This window comes from Alligator sinensis, unplaced genomic scaffold, assembly GCF_000455745.1.
Source record: "Alligator sinensis unplaced genomic scaffold, ASM45574v1 scaffold707_1, whole genome shotgun sequence".
Lineage (NCBI taxonomy): Eukaryota > Metazoa > Chordata > Crocodylia > Alligatoridae > Alligator > Alligator sinensis.
Window position 1 is genome coordinate 1,082,826 of NW_005842065.1, and position 18,744 is coordinate 1,101,569.

The following is an 18,744-nucleotide window of genomic DNA, read 5'->3' on the forward strand; positions in this document are numbered from 1 at the left end:
GGATCCCCTAGACACTCTAGGTGTCTCTGAGATGGGAGGGGGTCTGAGGGCTGGATCCTCTAAGATAGAGGGGATCTGGGGGCTGGGTCCCCCTGGAAGAGGGGGATTTGGGTGCCTCTGGGATGGGGGTGGATCTGGGGAGCTGGGATCCTTGGGATGTAAGGGATCTGGGGGATGGGACCCATAGGCTTGGGGAGGGGGGACCTGGATCTTCTGGGCCAAGAGGGATCTGGGGGCTGGGACCCCTGCAATAGGGAAGGATCTGGAGGGCTAGATCCTCTGGAATAGGGGATCTGGAGGGATGGGTCCCCCTGGGCTGGGGTGAATCTGGGGGCTGCATCTCTTGGGATGGGAGGGATTTTGGGGCAAGGTGCCCCATGTCTGGGAAGGCTGGATCCCCTGGTCTGGGAGGGGATCTGGGACACAGGATCCCCTGGGCTAGAAGGGGATCAACAGGGGATTTGTGTGCTCGTGGGTTGGGGGGGTGGCAGGAGAGGGGATTCCAGAGTGGGAGGATGCTGGGATCCCTGCCCACCAGCTCTGGCATCCCCACCCCATGTGTGCAGCACACAGGCTGCAGGAGTCGGCCACCGCCCTGGCCTGGAGAAAGCCTGGGTGGGGGAGGGTGGGGGGAGGGTCGACACCTGTGTGCTTGTGGGGTCAGGGATGTAGGGACCAAGGGGATTGGGGACCTTGATCATGCCTCAGGGTCCCAATCCTTTGGCTGCCCCTCCCCTTTATCCCCCCACCAACCCGAGGTGTGTTCAGGGCTGGGGATGCCTCATGGGGTTTGTATACCCAGGGCTGCACATGTGTTCATCTCTGTGCATCCTAGACGCATGTGTGCATGGGTGGGAGCACTGCATTAGTGACACACGTGTCCCCTTGTGGGCGTGTCTTTGTGCCTGCTAGTGGAGGGCAGTATTGGGTGAGACACATGCCTAGGGGGTATGTTGTGACGGGACACACATGGATGGGGGGTGACCTCGGCCCCTCCACATGCCCATGCACATATGTCTGTGCGTGTGCATACGTGTGCAGGGACCTACCTGCCCACGGGAGGCTTGCAAGGATGCTGTGGCGTGTCTTCCTGCTAGCGTAAGTCCCTGAGGGAGCGGTGGCTGATGGAGGGGTCATGCCTACCCCCAGAGGACGACGACAGTTCTCCACTGTGCCAGGTCCAGTCACGGATCCAGAAGCTGGAGAACGATCTGTCCAGGTGACAAGCAGGTGGTGTTACCACAGGGAGTCCAGGGCAGTGTGGCCACCTCTGGGTTGGAGCACAGTGGCATTCATCCCACCAGCTCTGGGATGGAACTGTGCAGGGGGCATCACAGCCCTGCCCAGCAAGGCTGCATGGGTAGCGCACACTCAGGGTTGAGATGTAGGCAGTTCTGGGGTGGAACGTGGCTTCCATTTGCTCTCAGCATCCAGATGCAGCCATTTCTGGGGTGGGACAAGGGGGCTATCACAGCCCCAGGCAGCAATGCTGCACAGATAGTGCACACTTGGGGATGAGATGCAACCAGTTCTGGGATGTGACATGGCCTCTGCTGGCTCTCAGCACTGAGATGCAGCCACTTCTGGGGTGGAACACAATTGCTGCTGGCTCGTGATGAGGTGCAGCCAGCTCTGGGGTGAAACATAGTTACTTCTAGCTCTCAGCCCCGAGATGCAGCCAGCTTTGGGAAGAGTCTAGATCTCAGCCAGGCTGCTGGAAGAGGGGGGAGTTTTGCAACCGTGCTTCCAGGAGCGCTCTGTGGGCTCTGAAACCACAACAGGAAGAGGAGAGGTGGCCACCGGCCATGGGTTGATGGCAGTGGCGGGGAGGGGGGTGTAGAGGCTGAGTCAGCACCAGCTGGCAGGAGCTAACAGCCAGCCGCCTGCCAGCAGCTCCAGGAATCCTTTCACCTTGGTGGGGGGCTGCATGGGGAGGCATCCCAGGAGCCCTTGTGATACTGTCTGGACTTTACCCCCCCCACCCTCCCCCCCAGCGCTTCTTGGGAGGAGGCAGCAAAGCCAAGGCTACATGGAGGTGGGAATGGATGGAACCCAGGCGGCTGGGCTCCCAGCCCCCTCAACCCAACCAACTCTCACCTCTGGCTCCTGCTGCCTTTTGGACCTGGGAGGTGCAGAACCTGGGCACCTGGGCCATCCAGCCTCTTTTGTTGTAACCAGGGACTGCATGTGTGTGCAGGGGACAGCCATGAAGACAGCATGTGTATGTCTACACATGTGCAAGACAGGCAGCTGTGGGTGCCGGCTGGTCGATGGGGGGAAAACAACTGGCCCCACTGTGTGTCTTTGCCCCCATACTGCTTGTAGGCCAGAGGGATTCCCTACTCTACTGGCAGCACCTACAGGTGCCAGGCACCCAGCACTGGGACTGAGGAAGGGAAACTGGTTTGAATGGGGCACAGTGGTGGGGGGATAGAACCCAGGGAAGCAGAACCCCTCCTCCACCAGTCTGACCTCTCCTTTCTCTGCAGCCTCCAGGTCCAGATGCAGCAGCTGGATGACCCCAACCCTGCCACAGAGGAGGGTAGGGGGGTTGCCAGGGACCCCTGTCAGGTAACAAGATGTCTCTGTGTGGTGGGGAGGCAGGGGAGGGGGCTCTGTCTCCCAGTGGAGCACCCCCAGGAGCCAGGCAGTCCCTGTACTTTATCCATGGGGCTCTTAGGTCTTCCCCAGGTGCCTGGCTTTCTTCAGAGTTTCCAGGGCTGTGGGGTGGCTTTATGGGGGGGCCCTGCTGGGGCTGGGGGGGAGCCATGAACCCCAGCCCCCACCCATACTCCTCTGCTTCCCTTCTAGGCTGGCGGGGCTGCATCACCCCCTGCAGGTGAGTTGCCCCTTGTGGGGGCAAGAGCAGGAGAGACAGGGAGCCTGGACACCTGGGTTCTCTGGGAGGGGAGTGGGGACTGGGGGTGGTTAGAGCAGACAGGGCTGGGAGCCCAGATGCCTGGGTTCCCTGGGAAGGGAGTAGAGCTGGGGGATGAAAGCAGGGTGGGGCCAGGAACCCGGATGCCTGGGTTCTCTCCCAGCACTGAGGGGTGGACAGGGCCTGGGGGTCTGCTTGTGGCAGGGGTAATGTAGTGCCAACCCTGAGATTCAAACCTGCCGCCAGCTGGAGCGGTTTGGGAGGGTGTGGGGAGCATCTAGCTGGGGTCCCTCATTCTGCCTCCTCCCCAGGTGGGGCAGGACATGGCAGTGATTCTGAACCAGCCCCAACCCTGATCCCGGCCAGGAGGGACCTGCAGGAAGCCCTGGAGAACGGGGATGTGGTCAGAGCAGGTGGGTGCGGGGCCTGGACTCCTGGGTTCTCTCCAGCTTTGGGAGAGGAGTGGGGCTGAAGAATGAGAGCAAGGGGGGCTGGGAACCCAGACACCTGGGTTCTCTCCTGAGCTCTAGGAGGGGAGGTGGTCTGGGGTGTTAGACCAGGGAGTGGAGGGAGCCTGGACATGTGGGTTCTCTTCCCCAGCCTGAGGCTGGATGTTGAACCTGGTGGCTGAAAGCAGGAACAGGATGCCTGGGTCCTCTAACTGATGCTAACCCCTGTGCCTCAGTTTCCCTAGCAGGGAAACGGGGAGCAATAGCCTCCAAAGCAATGGCGGAGGGGCATGAGGCCCTGCATCCTGTCCTGCCGCCATCTAGGTCCAATCCAGGCCCCACTCTAGGCATCTCACCCCCACCCCTTTGCCTTCCAGATCCCCCTGACGGCATCAGCAGGCACAATCTCCAGGCTGCCACAGGCAGCCATGGAACCCCGGCATCCGGGGATGGCTCTACCCCCCGGCCAGCTGAGATGATCATCCGCAACCATTTGGGACAGGAAGTGGGCAGCATGGATGCCATCCGCCGCGCCGCCCCCGGCATGGAGGGGGAGTGGCTGGAGAATGGGCCAGGGACTGAGACACCAGGCCAAATCTTTTCTGCTCCCACAGGGGAGAGATCCCTGGAACAGATCCCACTGGCTGGGGTGGGGGAACTGCCTTTGCCCAACCAGATCCCACTGGCTGGGCTGGACCATATCCCGTCAGCTCTGCTGGATCAGATTCCATTGGTTGGGCCTGACCAGATCCCATCAGCTCTGCTGGATCCGATCCCATCTGTTGGGCCCGACCAGATCCCATCAGCTCTGCTGGATCAGGTCCTATCAGCTGGGCCAGATCAGATCCTGTCTGCTGGGCCAGAAGATTGGCTTTCTCTTCCTGAGCAGATCCTGCCAGGTGGGCTAGACCAGATCCCATCAACAGTGCAGGACCAGATCCTATCTGCTGGGCCGGGGGATCATTTTCTCCTGCCTGACCAAATCCCGCCAGCTGGACTGGAGCAGATCCTGTCAGCCATGCAGAAAGATCTGCCTCTGCCCAATCCGATCCCATCTATGCAGGACCAGATTCCATCTGCTGGGCTGGATCAGATCCCATCCACCATTCAAAAAGATCTGCCTCTGGCTGACCAGATCCCACCAACTATGCAGGACCAAATCCCATCTGCTGGGCTTTATCAGGTCCCATCATCCATACAAAAAGATCTGCCCCTGCCTGACCAGATCCCATCAACTATGCAAGACCAGATCCCATCAGCTGGGCCAGGGGATCATTTTTCTCCTCTCAACCAGATCACATCTGAGCTGAACCAGATCTTAGCTATTCAAAAAGATCGGCCTTTGCTCAACCAGATTCCAACAGCCATACAGGACCAGATCCCTTCAGCTGGGCCAGAGGATCAGTTTTATCTCTCGGATCAGATCCTGTCAGCTGGTCCTGGGCTGGATCAGGTTCCATCAACTATGCAGAACCAGGTCCCACCCACTGGGCCAGAGAATCACTTTTCTCTGCCTGACCAGATCCTGCCAGCTGGGCTGGACATGATCCCATCAGCCATGCAAAAAGATCAGCCTCTGCTTGACCAGATCCCAACAACTGTACAGGACCAGGTTCCATCAGCTGGGCCAGACCAAATCCCAGCCACTATGCAGGACCCGCTCCCATCAGCTGTGCAAAAAAATCAGCCTCTGCCTGACCAGATCCCAATGCCTATACAGACCCAGATCCCATCACCTGGTCCTGACCAGACCCCACCAACTATGCAGGACCAGATCCTATCAGCTGGGTCAGGGGATCAGCCTTCTATGCCTGACCAGATGCCACCAGCTGCACCCAATCAGATCCCACCAGTTCTGCAAGAAGTGAAGTCCTCTGTCCTAGACCAGATCCTGCCAGCAGTGGAGGAAGCAAAGTCCCCAGCACAGGACCATATCCCATCTACTCTGCAGGAAGCCACACCTGCTCTATGGGACCAGATCCCTCCAGCTGCATTCAAGCAGATCACCCCAGCTGCTCCTGAAGTTCAGCCCTCTCCGCCCAACAAGATCCCATCCACTCCACATGCAAATCAACCTTTCCTAGACCAGATCCCACCAGCTGGGCTCAGATCTCAGCTTTCTCCATCTGACCAGATCCCAGCCACTCTGCAGGGGAATCCACTGCCTCCAAACCAGATCCTGCCAGCTGGGCCTGACAAGATCCCAGCAGCCGTGGAGGAAATGAAAGTCTCTGCCCGGGACCAGATTCCATCGGCTTTGCCTTGCCAGATGCCACTGGGTGCTGGCTCTGCTCCACCTCCCCAGGTTCGGCCCACCCTTCTAGGCCAAGCCATGGAGGAGGTGCCAGGGAACCCAAGTGTCCTGGCCTCCGAACAGCAACCGCTGCTGACAGAGGCTCTGGTTCCCTGTGGCCCCCCGGAGACACCACCGGCCACTGCCCCCTCCCCACAGCCCTGTGGTCCCCCCAGTGCCAGCTCCCACAAGCAGAAGTCCTGCCAGTGCTGTGTCATCATGTGAGCCCAGGTGTGGAAATCAAGGACACGGCCGCCAGCTGCAGCATCAGGGCATGTGCCCTAGTGTAGACGAGGTCTCTGGAACATCAGCCTGCCCTCTCCTGAGTCCTGGCGAGAGGGAAAGGGAAGGGGGGGGGGGGGGGGGGGGGGATGAGGGGCCCGCCCACACATGCACACGTGTGCTGTGCCATGGATTGGGCCTGCTGCTCATGCAGACCACTGGGGGCACAGGCCCCTGCCACTAGCACATGTATGTGCAGAGAGGGCATGCGTGCACATGCAGAGAGACTGTGTGTCTGGCACGCAAGCACGTGTGCATGCAAAGAAGTCATGTGCGCACTCATAGGCCTGCATGTGCTTCCATAAGCACGCCTGACATGCAAGTGCACGTGTGCATGCAGCAGTCACACGTGCTTCTGTGAACATGCCTGACAGGTACACGTGTGCATGCAGATGTCACATGTGTGCATGCAGAAGCCCATGTGCACTTCCATGAACTCACCTGACACGCAATCCCATGGGTGCATGCAGAGGTCATGTGTGCTTCTGTGAACATGGCTGACAGTTACACACGTGTGCATGCAGAGGTTGTGTGCGTGCGTGGGTGCAAGCACACATGCTTCTACATCCACCCAGAACAGCAGCTCCGTGTGTCAGAAGCTTCCCCTGTCCCAGCACACACTCCATTGCACACATTGCAATGCTCACACGTGTACACACAGGCCTCTCAGCTGGGCAAGGGGCCCCTGGCGCCGGGCCCCACACCCCCTCCTCCCGATGCAAGGCGGGCCCCATGATCCTTGTGGACTCTTTTTTAACCTCTGCCCCACTCTGGCCAGGCCAGCAGGGGGTGGCAGCGAGCACAGCCATTAAAGCCCTTGCAACCAGAGGACTGGGCTCTGATTCTGTTGGTCGTGAGGGAGCTGCCGGACACCTGGGTTCTGTCCTGAAAAGAGTTCAGATCCTGTCTGCTGGGCCAGAAGATTGGCTTTCTCTTCCTGAACAGATCCTGCCAGGTGGGCTGGGGGGGTGAGAGCAGAGGGAGCTGGAAGCCTGGATGCCTGGGGGTTTTAGCCCTGCCCTAGGAGGGGCACAGGGCAAGGGCATCGGGTAGAGCAGCTAGGACACCTGGGTTCTGTCCCCCACTCTGGAGGGCAGTGTAGGATAGGGGGGTAGGTATGGGCCTCAGCCTTGTCTCCCTCTACACGAGACACCCCCCACTCCCAGAACAAACTGCCCCTCTTGATTTTATTTTTTAATAAATAAATAAATATATATCTGATCCTCTTGATACCAGGAACCAGGCCTGTTGGGTCCTATGACACAGCCCTGGGGATTGCCCCAGGGTCAGAGGGGCTAGGGGCCAGGCCCCAGTGAGTGAGGGTGAGGGGTGTGGAATACAGGACTCCTGGGTTCTCTCCCAGCTCTGGGTGGAGACTGGGGGCAAGGAGGTGAGATCTGGGGGGCAGCACTGGGAGTCCAAGACACCTGGGTTCTCTCTCTGAGAAGGAGAGGGGGAAATGGTGGGAGGAGGTCAAGTGTCTCGGTTAAGAGCAGGAGATTCTGGGAGGACAGGACTTCTGGGTTCCAACCCAGCATGGGGAGGGTTGTTTGGGTCTAGTGATTGGGGAGCAGGGCTGGAAGCCTGGACCCCCCCCCCCCCACACACACACTATAGAAGGGAGTGACAGCATGGGGGGGAGGACCCCTATCTCTCCACAACCAGGTGCCAAAGACACAGGAGCTGGCAGCTACACAGGATGGGTGTATTTACAAGGTCATCATTAAGGTCATCATTAATGGGGGGTGCTGGCAACCCTGGCCCTGCCCCTTCACTGGAGGCCCCACCCCCTCCCCCATATGGCAGAGGGTGGAACTTAGAGGGCTTTAACAGCCCAACCCCTGCAAGCCCAGATGGCTTCAGGGACAGCAGGATGCCCAGACTCCTGGGTCCTCTCCCCAGCTCTGGGAGGGCAGTGTAGTCAAGCGGGTGGAACAGCTGGGGTCTGGAGCAGCCGTGGTGCCTCCTGGAGAGGTGAACAAGCCCCCCCTCCTAGTGCCAGCCAGCACCCCATGCTGACACTGCCAGGGGATAGGAGCTGTGCCCATGTCCTAGTGCTCCTCACAGGCTCATACCAGTCCCATCACCTCCTCGGGCGTGGGCATGAAGTGCTTCTCGTAGCCAGACAGGATGGGCGGCGGGTCCCCAGGGCTGGAGCTGGGTCCAGGGCTCGGGGGGGTCTTGATGTTGGTTGAGGTGGGTGCTTCAATGGCGATGTGGGTGATGGGTGGCTCCTTGGGGGCCAGGCTGAACACCAAGCTGCCAGTGTCCTAGAGGGCACAGGGAAAGAACCCAGGAGTCCAGAGCCCAGCTCTTCCCCAACCAGACCCCTTCCTCTCCACTCCTGGAGCAGGGAGAGAACCCAGGTGTCTGGACTGCCCAGCTCCTTGGAGCCACTAGGCCCTGCTCCTTCCTGAGAACCCAGGTGTCTGTGTCCTGGCTCCCTGGAGTCACTAAACCACGCTCCCTCTTGATGAAGCCCAGGCATCCGGGCTCCCTTCAGTCATTAGCCACCCCCACCTCCGTGCCCCACGCCTTACCTTTGGCACCTCCTGTAGTAGTACAAGGCTGTGGACAGGGTCTGGGATCTTCTCCCAGCACCAGCGTGGAAGCACCTTGCGGCACAGGGTCAGCACCCTGGGGGGCAATGAATATGCATCTGCTCATTTACATACACTGGATTCCTTTCCACTCATCCCTGCCCTGGACACCTGGGTTTTCTCCCCAGCTCTGGGAAGGGAGTGGGGGCTGAGGGGTTGAACTGGGGGGGCTGGGAGCCCAGATGCTTGGGTTCTTCCTGCACCAGAGCAGAGCAGCTGGCTCACAGCCCCCACTCAGGGGAAAGACAGAGAGTCCCCCCCAGGAGGGCGCACACAGGACCAGGGGGGCAATTAGGAGGGCAGCTGGGCCCCTCTTCTGGGGCTCTTACTGTGCTCTGAAGATGATCCCTGCGATGCAGGCCAGGAGGAGGAAGAGGCCGAGGCCAAGAAGGGCCCCCAGGATGGTCTGCCAATGGGAACCTGGGGATGATTCGGTGGAGGGGGGTGGGAAATCACGGCCTGCTCCTGCCCCCATCCTGTAGCAGCAAGTACAGCACCCCCTGCAGGGTACCAGCCCCCAGGAGTCCCCTCTAGACCCAGGTGGGATGTCTGGGGGACAGGGGACCAAGCTGGGTCTTACTGGGTGTGTGGAAGACGTAGACAGCGCTGGTGGGACCCTCCCCGACATTTGTGGAGCCGCTCATCCGGAGGTAGTAGGCGGTGCCCGGCTGTAGCCCTGATAGCCAGTACCTCCGCTTGCTGGCGTTCACTGGGGGGGGGGGCGCGGGGGGCACAACATCATGGAGGTTCCCTGCTGCCTGTAGCTCCCCAGTCCTGTGCTCTGGTCCCTGTATCCCAGCCACAGTCCCCCAAATCCCAGCTCCAGCCCCTGGATCCCAGATCACAGCCTATTACCCACACCCCCACCTCCTGGATCCCTGCCCCATGCTCTTAAACTGAATTGAAGCCTTTGGATCCCAGATCCCAGCTCTCAGACCTCAGATCCCAGCTCCATCCTCCCAGACTGAAGCCCCTGGATCCCAGATCCTGCATCCCAGCCCTATCCTCCCAAACTGAAGCCCCTGCATCCAGCTCCTTGCTCCTGGATCCTAGCCCCAGGCCTCCTGCCCCCAGATTCCAGCCCCTGGTCACCAGCCCTAAATCCCTGGAGCTCAGTCCCCTGCCCCAGCCCCTGAGACCCCCTCCCCCAGCCCCACGGAGCATAAAAGCCTGCTACTGCTGTCAGCTGGGGAGAGTGTCTGACCTGTGCCCAGAGTGACCAGCCCCCCCACCCCCATTCCTCCCATCCCGCGGGGGGGGGGGTCTCTTACCGCTCTGGTTGGTGTTGAGGCTGCCAGTGGCGGACTCCAGGTACAGGGTGTAGTTCACAAGCTTCCCATGGCAGTAGCGCAGGGGGATTTCATGCCAGGAGATGACAGAGGCCGTTGGGGACACACTCTGGGCATGCAGGCCCTCTGGCCCGGCTGACGGTACTGGGGTGGGGGCAGGGCAGGCATGAGTGGGGCAGCTACCCCCCCACCCTCTGGTGCTGCTCCACCTTGGCCCTGACACCAGAGGGCACCTGGATCCTGTTCCCCCCCAGCCCTGTCACTGGGGGGGCACCCGGATCCTGCCCCCATTCCTGCCAGCAGGGGACACCCCAAACCCTGCCCCCCTACCCCCATCATGGGACCCTGCCCCTTTCCTACTCTGCCACCCAGGAGCAGCCCAGATCCTGCCCACTACCCCACTTCTTCCACTTACCTCCTTCCTGGACATAGACACGGATGGAAGGGGCTGCCCCGAAGCCATGCGGGTAGAGCGCATACATGCGCACCTGGTATGGCACCTCAGGCTGGAACTTACCTGGGAGGGGTGGGAGGCATAGATCAGAGACCAGGTGGTCAGGTTGTGGGGGGGGGCAGGCAGGGCAGGGGTTTCTAGCCCTGGCACAGCCAGGGGGAGGCAGGTTGGGGGCAGAGAGATGGGAAGGGGTCTGCGGGGTCCAGAAGGGTGCACCTCCCAGGTGCACCGGGCCTCAATGCTAGCTCTGAGCAGGAACAGAGTCCTGCTATCTGGGCTTCCAGTGCCTCTGCCCCTCTGTCCTACTGGACCCTGCTCTTGTCCTCAAGGTGGTAATAGAACCCAGGAGTCCTGGCATCTGGACTCTCTGCTATAACCCCTCCACCTCTCAGAATGGGGAGAGAACCGAGGCATCTGAGCTCCAAGTCCCCCCCGATACATCCCCCTAGCCCCAACTCCACTCCCAGAGCTGGAGAGAACCAAGCATCTGGGCTCCCAGCCCCCCAGTTGCCTCCCAGAGCTTGAGAGAGAAGCCAGGCATCCAGGCCCACCTGGAAGCAGGATGTGATTGTGCTCCAGCGGGCAGCGTGTCCAGTTAGGGAGGGTCCTGGGGTCTCCCATCTCCTCAGCCCACTCCACCAGCAGCTCCCGCGGCTCCATGCCTGGTGCTACCCAGCTCACAGCCAGGCCCCCCCCAGACACTGCCTCTGCCTGCACCTTCTGGGGGGGCGGCAGGTCTGGGGGTGCATAGGGGATGTTGGTGCTCACTCAGTGCCCATTGGTGTGTGCTCCCCATGCCCAGGCCAGGAATGGGGGGTGCAAGTGGGGGCTCCAGGGCCCTGATCCAGGCCTGATCCTGGGCCCAGTGCTGGGAATGCGGCAGGGGTCTCTACCTTCTATAGGATCCTGATCTAGGCCTGATCCTGGACCAGGCTTGAACTGGTCCCCCACAGGGGGGTCCCAATCTGGACCTGATCCAGTGGCAGGAAGTGGCTCAGGGGCAAGGTCCAGGCTTCCACCCTCCAGGGCCCTGATCTGGGCTTGATCCTGTGACCACTGGCTGAGGCAGGTCTGGAACAGGGTCTTCCTCTCTCCCTGGGGAGGTACTGAATAGGGCCCAGTCTGGGGGCTGCAGGGACTCACCGGTTCGCTCCAGACTGAGGATGGCTGGCTTAGTGCGCCCACAGTGGGTGCTGGCCGAGATGGAGGCATTGGGGGCAGTGCAGGGCAGTCGTGCATGGCAGCAGGGGACAGCCTGATCTGGGGCTGGTGGGATGGCTACATTGTAGCTGGTCACCACCCCCCGTGCCAACTTGGGGTCCAGCTCCTGGGAGGTGGTGGGAGAAGGGTTAAACCTCAGGGACCCCACCCCCCCAGCTCCCCTCTGCCCCCCTCACCTCCCAGGGCACTGTGGGGAAAATTGGGCCTCAAATGCGACCACTTCTGGGGTGGAATGTGGCAGGTGAACAGCTGCTTTAAGATGCTGCCCCTGCCCCCTGCAAAGGAGACTGACAAAGCCTGCCCTCAGGGGCTGGTTGGAGGCTGGAAGAGGTGTGGGAGGGTGACCCTTAATCCTTTGCTTCTCAGGTTGCAGGGGTGGGGGGGGCAGTCCTCACCTTCCACAGTAGCAGGCAGGGTCTCCCCGGCTCTGTGTCATTCAGCCCCCGCCACACGTCCACAAGGCCCTCAGGGGCTGCAGGTAGCAAGGGGCTCAGGGCAGGCAGGGGGAGAACCCAGGTATCTGGGCTCCCAGCCCTGCCCCCTTCTAATCCCCGGGCCCCACTCCAGTCCCAAAGCTGGAGAGAACCCAGGTGTCTCTAACCCCTGCCAGCCCCCACTACCCTCATAGACTAGGGAGAGAACCCAGTTGAACCCATCCTGGGATCCCAGTCCCCCTTCCCCAAACTCCCCAGACCCCTCTCTTCTTCCAGGGAACCCAGGTGTCCGGGCTCCCAGCAGCTTCTGCTCCCCCTGCCCCAGCCCTCTTCTCCTCCCATAGCTGTAGAGAACCCAGGTGTCCAGGCTCCCCTTGCTCTCACCCCTCCCAGCCCCCACTGCTTTCCTGGAATGGGGGCAGAACCCAGGTGTCTGGGCTCCCAGCCCTCCTTCGCCAGCTTCCTGCCCTCCTGAAACTGGAGAGAACCCAGGTGTCTGGGATGGGCCCTACCAGCCTCAGGGGTAGTGAAGTGCAGCGGGGCCCCCCAGTCACTCCAGGGGGGGCCGCACCGCGCTTGCGCCTCATAGGCTGTGAATGGCTCCAGGCCCAGGAACTCATGGCCGCTGGGTTCCAGGTCATCCTCGGGTACCTGCCAGGGGACACAGGGGCATGAGGGGACAGGGCCAGACACCTGGGTTCTCCCCCAGCTCGGGGAGCGGGTAGGGGGTTGGGTGGTGAGAATAGGAGGGGATGGGAACCCAGACGCCTGGGTTCTCTCTCCAGTTTGGGCCTGGGAGCCCACTTCTGGGTGGGGAGTGGGATCTGTGGGATTAGAAAAGGCGGGGCTGGGAGCCTGGACACCTGGGTTTTCTCCCCAGCTCCGTGCAGGGAGCCCAGATGCCTGGGTTCTCTCCAGCTATGGGAGGGCGAGAGTCTGAGCAGGGGAGGCTGAGAGTTTAGATGTCTGGCCCTCAGCCCTGCCTGTGGTAACCCTACATGCGTGTACATGCACACGCACACACCAGCTGCACAGACTCACCGAGGTCCAGTTGGAGGCGCCACAGGGCCGGTAGCGCAGCTCACAGGCTGGCGGGGGTGTGGCAGGCAGAGACCCTTCAGTCTCCCAGGTCACGGCCACCCCCGAGGACATGTTCACCAGGCTCAGCTGGGGTGGGGGGGGCTTCACTGTGGGGGAAGGGATGGAGGGAGGGAGAATTGGGACCCAGGCTCCCAACCCCATCCTGCAGCAGGATGGAACCCAGGTGTCCTTTGCTCTGACCTGTAGGCCCTGCCAACCCTCTCAATGCTGGAGCAAGAACCCAGATGTCCTGGCCCCCAGCCCTGGCCTGTAGGAAGCTCCTGCCCCCCACCCACTGGCATTGCCCCATCCCAGGGCAGGTACCAATGGCATCCAGATCCAGGCGCAGTGTCCATGTCACGTTAGTCCCATCACCAGCTTCCACCCATACATCGTAGACCTCATTCTGCGTCAGGTGGCTCCTCTCCACCAACACCCAGCGCTGCCTGGGTGGGAATGGAGCACTCTGGGAGGCACCAGGCAGGCTGTAGGAAGGGGCATCAGGTCGGAGAGGGACCTAGGTGTCCAGAGCGCTAACCCCTGGCCAAAACAGCATGGGGGACCCAAACATACGGGCTCCTGGCCTCCCCCAGCTCCACTCCCTTCCCAGAACTGGGGAGAGAATCCAGGTGTCTGGAGCTCCCAACCTCTTATGCTCTACCCAACAGATCCCACTTCCTTTCCAGAGCTGGAGAGGACCCAGGCATCCGGGCTCCGGGCTCTATCCCGCAAGACCTCCCCACACCCCAAGTACTGGGATAGTACCAGGTGTCCCAGCTCCCAGCCTTCCCTGCTCTCACCCTCAGCCCCAATGCCCTCACAGAGAACCCAGGCATCAGGGCAGGCTCATACTCACAGCTTGAGGCCCCGGTAGCACAGGTGATAGGGACCAGAGGCATTGTGGGGCGCAGGGCCGGCCCAGGAGCAGTTCATGTCCCCACGGGGTCCCAGGCGGTGACAAGCCAGTGCCACGGGCTGCCCTGCAGCAGGACACATGTAAACCTCAGACTACAAGCAAGGGAGATGCTCCCAGTCCCGCCAGACCCCACTTCCTGTCCCAAACTGCCTGGCTCTCACCGCAGCACCCCACATCAGAGCTGGGGAAAGAACCCAGGCATCTGGTCTTGTAATTCCCTCTCCTGTGGTCTGTAGACCTCCCCCTTCCTCCCTACCAGGAGTTGGAGATATAACCCAGGTGTCCAGGCCCCTTGCTCTAAACCCCCCTCCCTCCATGAGCTGGAGAGAACCCAGGCATCTAGGCTCCCAGTCCCCTTGCTCTAACCCCACAGCCTGCACCCCCCTCCTGGAGAACCCAGGCATCCGGGCTCCCAGCCCCCGCTGCTCCAGCTTCCACTCCCCTCCCAGAGCTGGGAAGGAACCCAGGTGTCTGCTCCTGTCCCTGCTCTGAGCAGAGGGAAAACCCAGGAGTCCTGTTGACTCCCTGCACCCAACAACCCCCAGACACTTCCTGCCGCGCGGGGGGGGGGGCACTGCTGCACCCACATCCTCTTGCATGTGCTCAATGTGAGGGGGGAGGGGGACATGACAAGCTGGGGCTGCAGGAAGTGGGGCGGGCGGGGGCAGAGCAGGGTGCTGTGTGGTTGGGTGCAGCCATAAGGCAGAGCTGGGCATAGAACCCAGGCATCTGGGTTTCCAGACCACCCTGCTCTCATCCCCAGCCCTGACTCCCTCCCCTGAGCTGGAGAGAACCCAGGCATCTGGGGCCCAACCCCCATCCCTCATCCCAAAGCTGGAGAGAACCCAGGAGTCCGGGATCTAGCCTCCTCCCTGAGCTAGAGAGAACCCAGACATCTGGTCCTTACCATTCTCAATGCCCAGCACCTCCAGTGCCAGGAGCAGGACCCAGGCTCCGCTCCAGCACTCCATGGATCCGACGGGGCTCATCACCACCTGCCCCAGGGGCTCCTGCTGCTCCCAGCTCAGTTCCCCCTTGGCCTGGGCAGGGAGTTCCTGGGGGAAGAGGCTCCCTGGAGGGGTCTTAAGTTTTTTGGCGGGGTCTGGGACTCTGTGGGGTCTCAGGGCTCTGGGAGGGAATTGGGGTTCACAGGGGGTTTCAGGGCTATTGGGGGGGTCTCAGGGCTATTGGGGGGGGGGCTCAGGGCTCCCAGGGGGTGTCTGGGGCTCTCAGAGTTACGTAGGGGTCTCACAGCTCCTGTGGGGGTTTCAAGGCCCTGGGGGGGTCTCAGGGTTTCTGGGGGAGTCTCACAGTTCCTGGGTGAGGGGTGGTCTCAGAGCACAAGAGGGACTCTGGCGGCTTCAGAGTGAGGCAGATCTTGGTCCTGGACACCTGGGAGGAGAATCGGCCCCCATGATGGCACCCCCACTGGGGAAGAGGGGCAGTCAGGCACCTGTGTATTGGGCCTGACCCCGAGGAAAGGGTGTGTGGGGTGCCTGGCAGATAAATGTCTGCACCTGTCTGTGCCAGCTAGGAGCGGGCAGCAGCCGGGGCATGCCCCCTCCTCCCCCGCCCCGCCCCATGTCCCTCCGAGCTGGAAAGAACCCAGGCGTCTGGACTCCCAGCATGCCCCCCCTGCTCTCACCCCTAGCCGGTACTCTCCTCCCAAAGCTGGAGAAAATCCAGGTGTCCAGGCTCCCAGCACCCCTTGCTCCAACCCAACCCCGTACTACCTTCGCAGCGCTAGGAGGGAACCCAGGCGTCCTGCCCAGTCCCTCTCACTCCAGCACCAGCCCAGAGTTGTCTCACCTCCTCTTGCTCCCCCAAGTCCTTTCCACCCCCCAGGCCCCAGCCCCGTCTCACCCATGAAGGCCCAGGCCCTGACATGCTGCCCTGGGTAGGGGCTGGAAGGTGGGGAAGCACAGCCCCCGCAACCCTCCCCAGGAGCCGGGGCCCGGCAGCTGCTCGCGGCAGAGCAGGAAGCGCAGGGCTGTGGGGGCTGTACAGGATGTGCACACTGATGCATATACACCACCCTGCCCCACACCCCAGCTCTCCCCCTCCCCCCTGCCCAGTGCCTGGGGCTCAGGCTGCCTCCTCCCTGCTGGGAATGGGTGGCCCAATGCCTGGCAGCCTCGTGGGAGAAGTGAGTCACACATGACCCTCGCCCTGCTCCTGCGGGGCCCCGCGTTGCAGGGGTGGAGCCGACCCAGGCGTCTGGCTACTCCTCTTCACCCCAGGGTGGAAGCAGAACCCAGGAGTTGGGGCTTGCCAGCCACTTCTTGCTCTAACCACTAGGTATTTCCAAGAGCTAGTCAGAGAACCCTACTCCCTCCTCCTCCCCTCCCCTCCCCTAACCCACCAGCCTTCCTCAGCAGTGGGAAAGGAACCCAGGTGTCCGGACACCACACTACTTCAGTGCCCCTCCCCCCACAGCACCCCATGCCAGGGACAGGACACCTGGATTCTCTCCCCTGCTTGGGCAGGGACATGGAGACTAATGGCCACAAGGGGGCAGGAAGCAGATGTGCCCAGAGTCCAGCACTCTGGGGTTGCACAGGCAATGTGGGGTGGGGCGGGGCAGGGGCCAGGACTCCTGGGGTCCCTGAGGGAGGGGGAGGGGCTGGAGCTAGGGAGTCCTGGGTTCTATCCTGGCTATGGAGGGGTTAGTGGAGGTCACCCAACCAACCTGTGAATGGGCTGTGTCCTTATCAGCCCCACCAGGCTGCCTCCCCAGGGCAACACCCACTGTCCCCTGCCCCCGCTTCCTATGTAGGAGGCAGGAAAGGTCAAGGATGAGGCAACCCCCAGCCATGGAGGGGGGGCGGGGGCTGGGGCAATAACCAGCCATGGTCAGAGGGGTGCTTTTGCACAGAGAGGCAAGAAAGCCCAGACTGGGGCAATCCCCAGCCCCTACTGCACCAGCCTTGGCCAGCAGTGGGTGCTGTGGGGGTGGGGTATTCCGATATCACCCAGGTCCAAGTCCAGCTTCCAACATGCGCTTTGTCTGATGCTTTATTGGAGTCTGTTTACAGCACAGCTGCCCCAGTGAGGACCCCTCAGCTCCCCTGCTCTAGCAGAGGGAGCTGATCTCGCTCTTGCTACAGCCCCAGCGGCAGCAGGCAGCACTGAGCCCAGTGACAACATCGCGGGGACCCCGGGGTGGGGCCCAACTCTCATCCAGCCCCCCCCGGCCGCCCCGACCCTGCCACCGCTCCAGGAGCCTCCCAGGATCCCACTCGCTGGAGCCAGCTGCCTCCGACGACTCGTCCCCTCCCAGGAGGCTGTTCAGGGCATCGGGGTCCCCTAAGAAGAGAGTGGAGAGGGAAGCGCAAAGGGTTAATCCGGCCCGCAAAGGAGCTTCCTTCTGCCCTGCCAGCATGCTGCCCTGCTGCTGGAGCTGTGGGTCAGAATTGCCCTTGTGTTGTGAACAATATAGGGCTCAGGATGCATGAATGAGTCAATGGGGGGTGGGGGCAGGGAATCACCCTTGTGCTATGAGTGATATAGGATTTAAGACCCATGGAAGAGCTGGGCAGTGTGCTATGAACGATACAGGACTCAGGACCCATGGATGAGCTATGGGAGGGGGAAACACCTTTGTGTTGTAACCAATATAGGGCTTAGGACCCATGAATGAGCTGGGAGAGGGATCACCTCTGTGCTATGAGCCATACAAGGCCTAGGACCCATGGGTGAACAGCCCCAATGGCAGCCAGCAGCTGCACAGAGCCCCCTGCCTGGCTCCCAGTGCTCCCTCACCCCTGCTCTGGCCACCAGTTTCCTCTCCCAACACGCTTCCCAGAGCGGAGAGAACCCAAGAGTCCTGGCTCCCAGTCTCCATGACAACAAGTACATTCCATTCACTTTCCCCTGGTGAGTGGCACTGGGCACTGTCAGACCCAAGATGGTGCCATCCTGACCCACTGCCCCCTCCCTAGACCCCTGGGCCTGATTCCAGTTCTTCCTGGGGCCCCTGCCTCCCCCACACCTTGCACCCATTTCCCAGGCAGGAAGGCTGAGGATAGGAAAAGACAGTGACTCATTAAAAGTCACCCTGCAAGTCAAGAGCAGGGCAGGGAAATGAATCCAGGAGTGCTGGCTCCCAGCCTCCTGCCTTGCTCCAACCACTAGCCCCCACTGCTCTCTAGAGCTGGATATGGAACCCAGGAGTCTCATATCCCTGCATCCCTCTCCGTTCCTAGAGCTGGGGATGGAACCCAGGAAACTCGGCTCACTCCCCCCCGCCCGCTCCAGCAACAGAACCCAGGAGTCCGGGCCCCCACTCACCTGCCCGCCGCCAGCGGGAGCCACCACAGGTGAAGATGACGGCACGGATGAACTCACGGCCACAAAGCTTGACACCATAGGGGGGACCCCGGGCCTCAGCCTCCAGCTTGGGTGTCACGAGCAGAGTCCCAAGCACCAGCACTGCCAGCAACTTCTGCATGGCTGGATAGAGCGTGGAGCCCAGAGCTGCCTCCTGGCACGGCTGTGGGGCCTAAATAGGCTACACAGGGCCCCCCCCACCCCCCACCCCCACCCTGGGGAGATGGGTTGTGGGGGCCGGAGCCAGAGCCCGTTTGAGAGCTGGAGAGAGAGAGGCAGATAACCTTTGCATGCGAGGCATGAGTCACACCTGATCCCCCCCTGGCCTCTCTCAGCCCCCACCTGCTCCATCACTCCCCCCCGCCCCTGTCGGTGCCCACTGCCTCCTGGCTTCACACGGGGCCTTGGGGACTCGTGTACATGAGCTGGATCTCGGATGCACACGTGTGTGCATGCATGGGACTCCTGGCATGTAACTTCTTCTGCATGGCAGTGCTGGGTCCCCTGTACACATATGCA

At 61.6% G+C, this 18,744-nt stretch overlaps 3 protein-coding genes across 7 annotated transcripts; 1 reads left to right on the forward strand and 2 right to left on the reverse strand.

The window, feature by feature from the left end:
• The first annotated feature begins 141 nt into the window (after window positions 1–141).
• On the forward strand, window positions 142–7,077 carry LOC102375053 (proline-rich protein 36-like). 3 transcript variants are annotated; one of them, XM_025203905.1, is made up of 5 exons: window positions 142–1,230; window positions 2,490–2,571; window positions 2,812–2,839; window positions 3,190–3,291; window positions 3,705–7,077. In XM_025203905.1, the coding sequence occupies exons 1-5, from the start codon at window positions 1,136–1,138 to the stop codon at window positions 5,843–5,845; spliced, it is 2,448 nt and encodes an 815-aa protein (XP_025059690.1). In that variant the 5' UTR covers window positions 142–1,135; the 3' UTR covers window positions 5,846–7,077. The 3 variants fall into 3 exon arrangements, with proteins under 3 accessions (XP_025059690.1, XP_025059691.1, XP_014375346.1); XM_014519860.2 differs by having other exon boundaries at window positions 143–1,219; window positions 3,705–7,076; XM_025203906.1 differs by lacking the exon at window positions 3,190–3,291 and having other exon boundaries at window positions 142–1,219.
• A 55-nt stretch (window positions 7,078–7,132) lies between these two features.
• On the reverse strand, window positions 7,133–15,906 carry IL27RA (interleukin 27 receptor subunit alpha). 3 transcript variants are annotated; one of them, XM_025203907.1, is made up of 16 exons: window positions 15,706–15,906; window positions 15,208–15,288; window positions 14,804–14,951; window positions 13,837–13,960; window positions 13,305–13,465; window positions 12,942–13,087; window positions 12,413–12,551; window positions 11,862–11,938; window positions 11,389–11,572; window positions 10,797–10,982; window positions 10,207–10,308; window positions 9,774–9,935; window positions 9,083–9,211; window positions 8,832–8,922; window positions 8,443–8,539; window positions 7,133–8,172 (listed from the first exon to the last, which is right to left on the reverse strand). In XM_025203907.1, the coding sequence occupies exons 1-16, from the start codon at window positions 15,781–15,783 to the stop codon at window positions 7,972–7,974; spliced, it is 2,106 nt and encodes a 701-aa protein (XP_025059692.1). In that variant the 5' UTR covers window positions 15,784–15,906; the 3' UTR covers window positions 7,133–7,971. The 3 variants fall into 3 exon arrangements, with proteins under 3 accessions (XP_025059692.1, XP_025059693.1, XP_006023456.3); XM_025203908.1 differs by having other exon boundaries at window positions 7,134–8,172; window positions 15,760–15,906; XM_006023394.3 differs by lacking the exon at window positions 15,208–15,288 and having other exon boundaries at window positions 7,135–8,172; window positions 15,760–15,905.
• Window positions 15,907–16,909: 1,003 nt separating this feature from the next.
• RLN3 (relaxin 3) lies at window positions 16,910–18,357 on the reverse strand. Its single transcript, XM_006023484.2, has 2 exons — window positions 18,187–18,357; window positions 16,910–17,202 (listed from the first exon to the last, which is right to left on the reverse strand). Exons 1-2 carry the CDS (start codon window positions 18,344–18,346, stop codon window positions 16,970–16,972), a joined length of 393 nt encoding a protein of 130 aa, XP_006023546.1. The 5' UTR covers window positions 18,347–18,357; the 3' UTR covers window positions 16,910–16,969.
• Window positions 18,358–18,744: the final 387 nt, after the last annotated feature.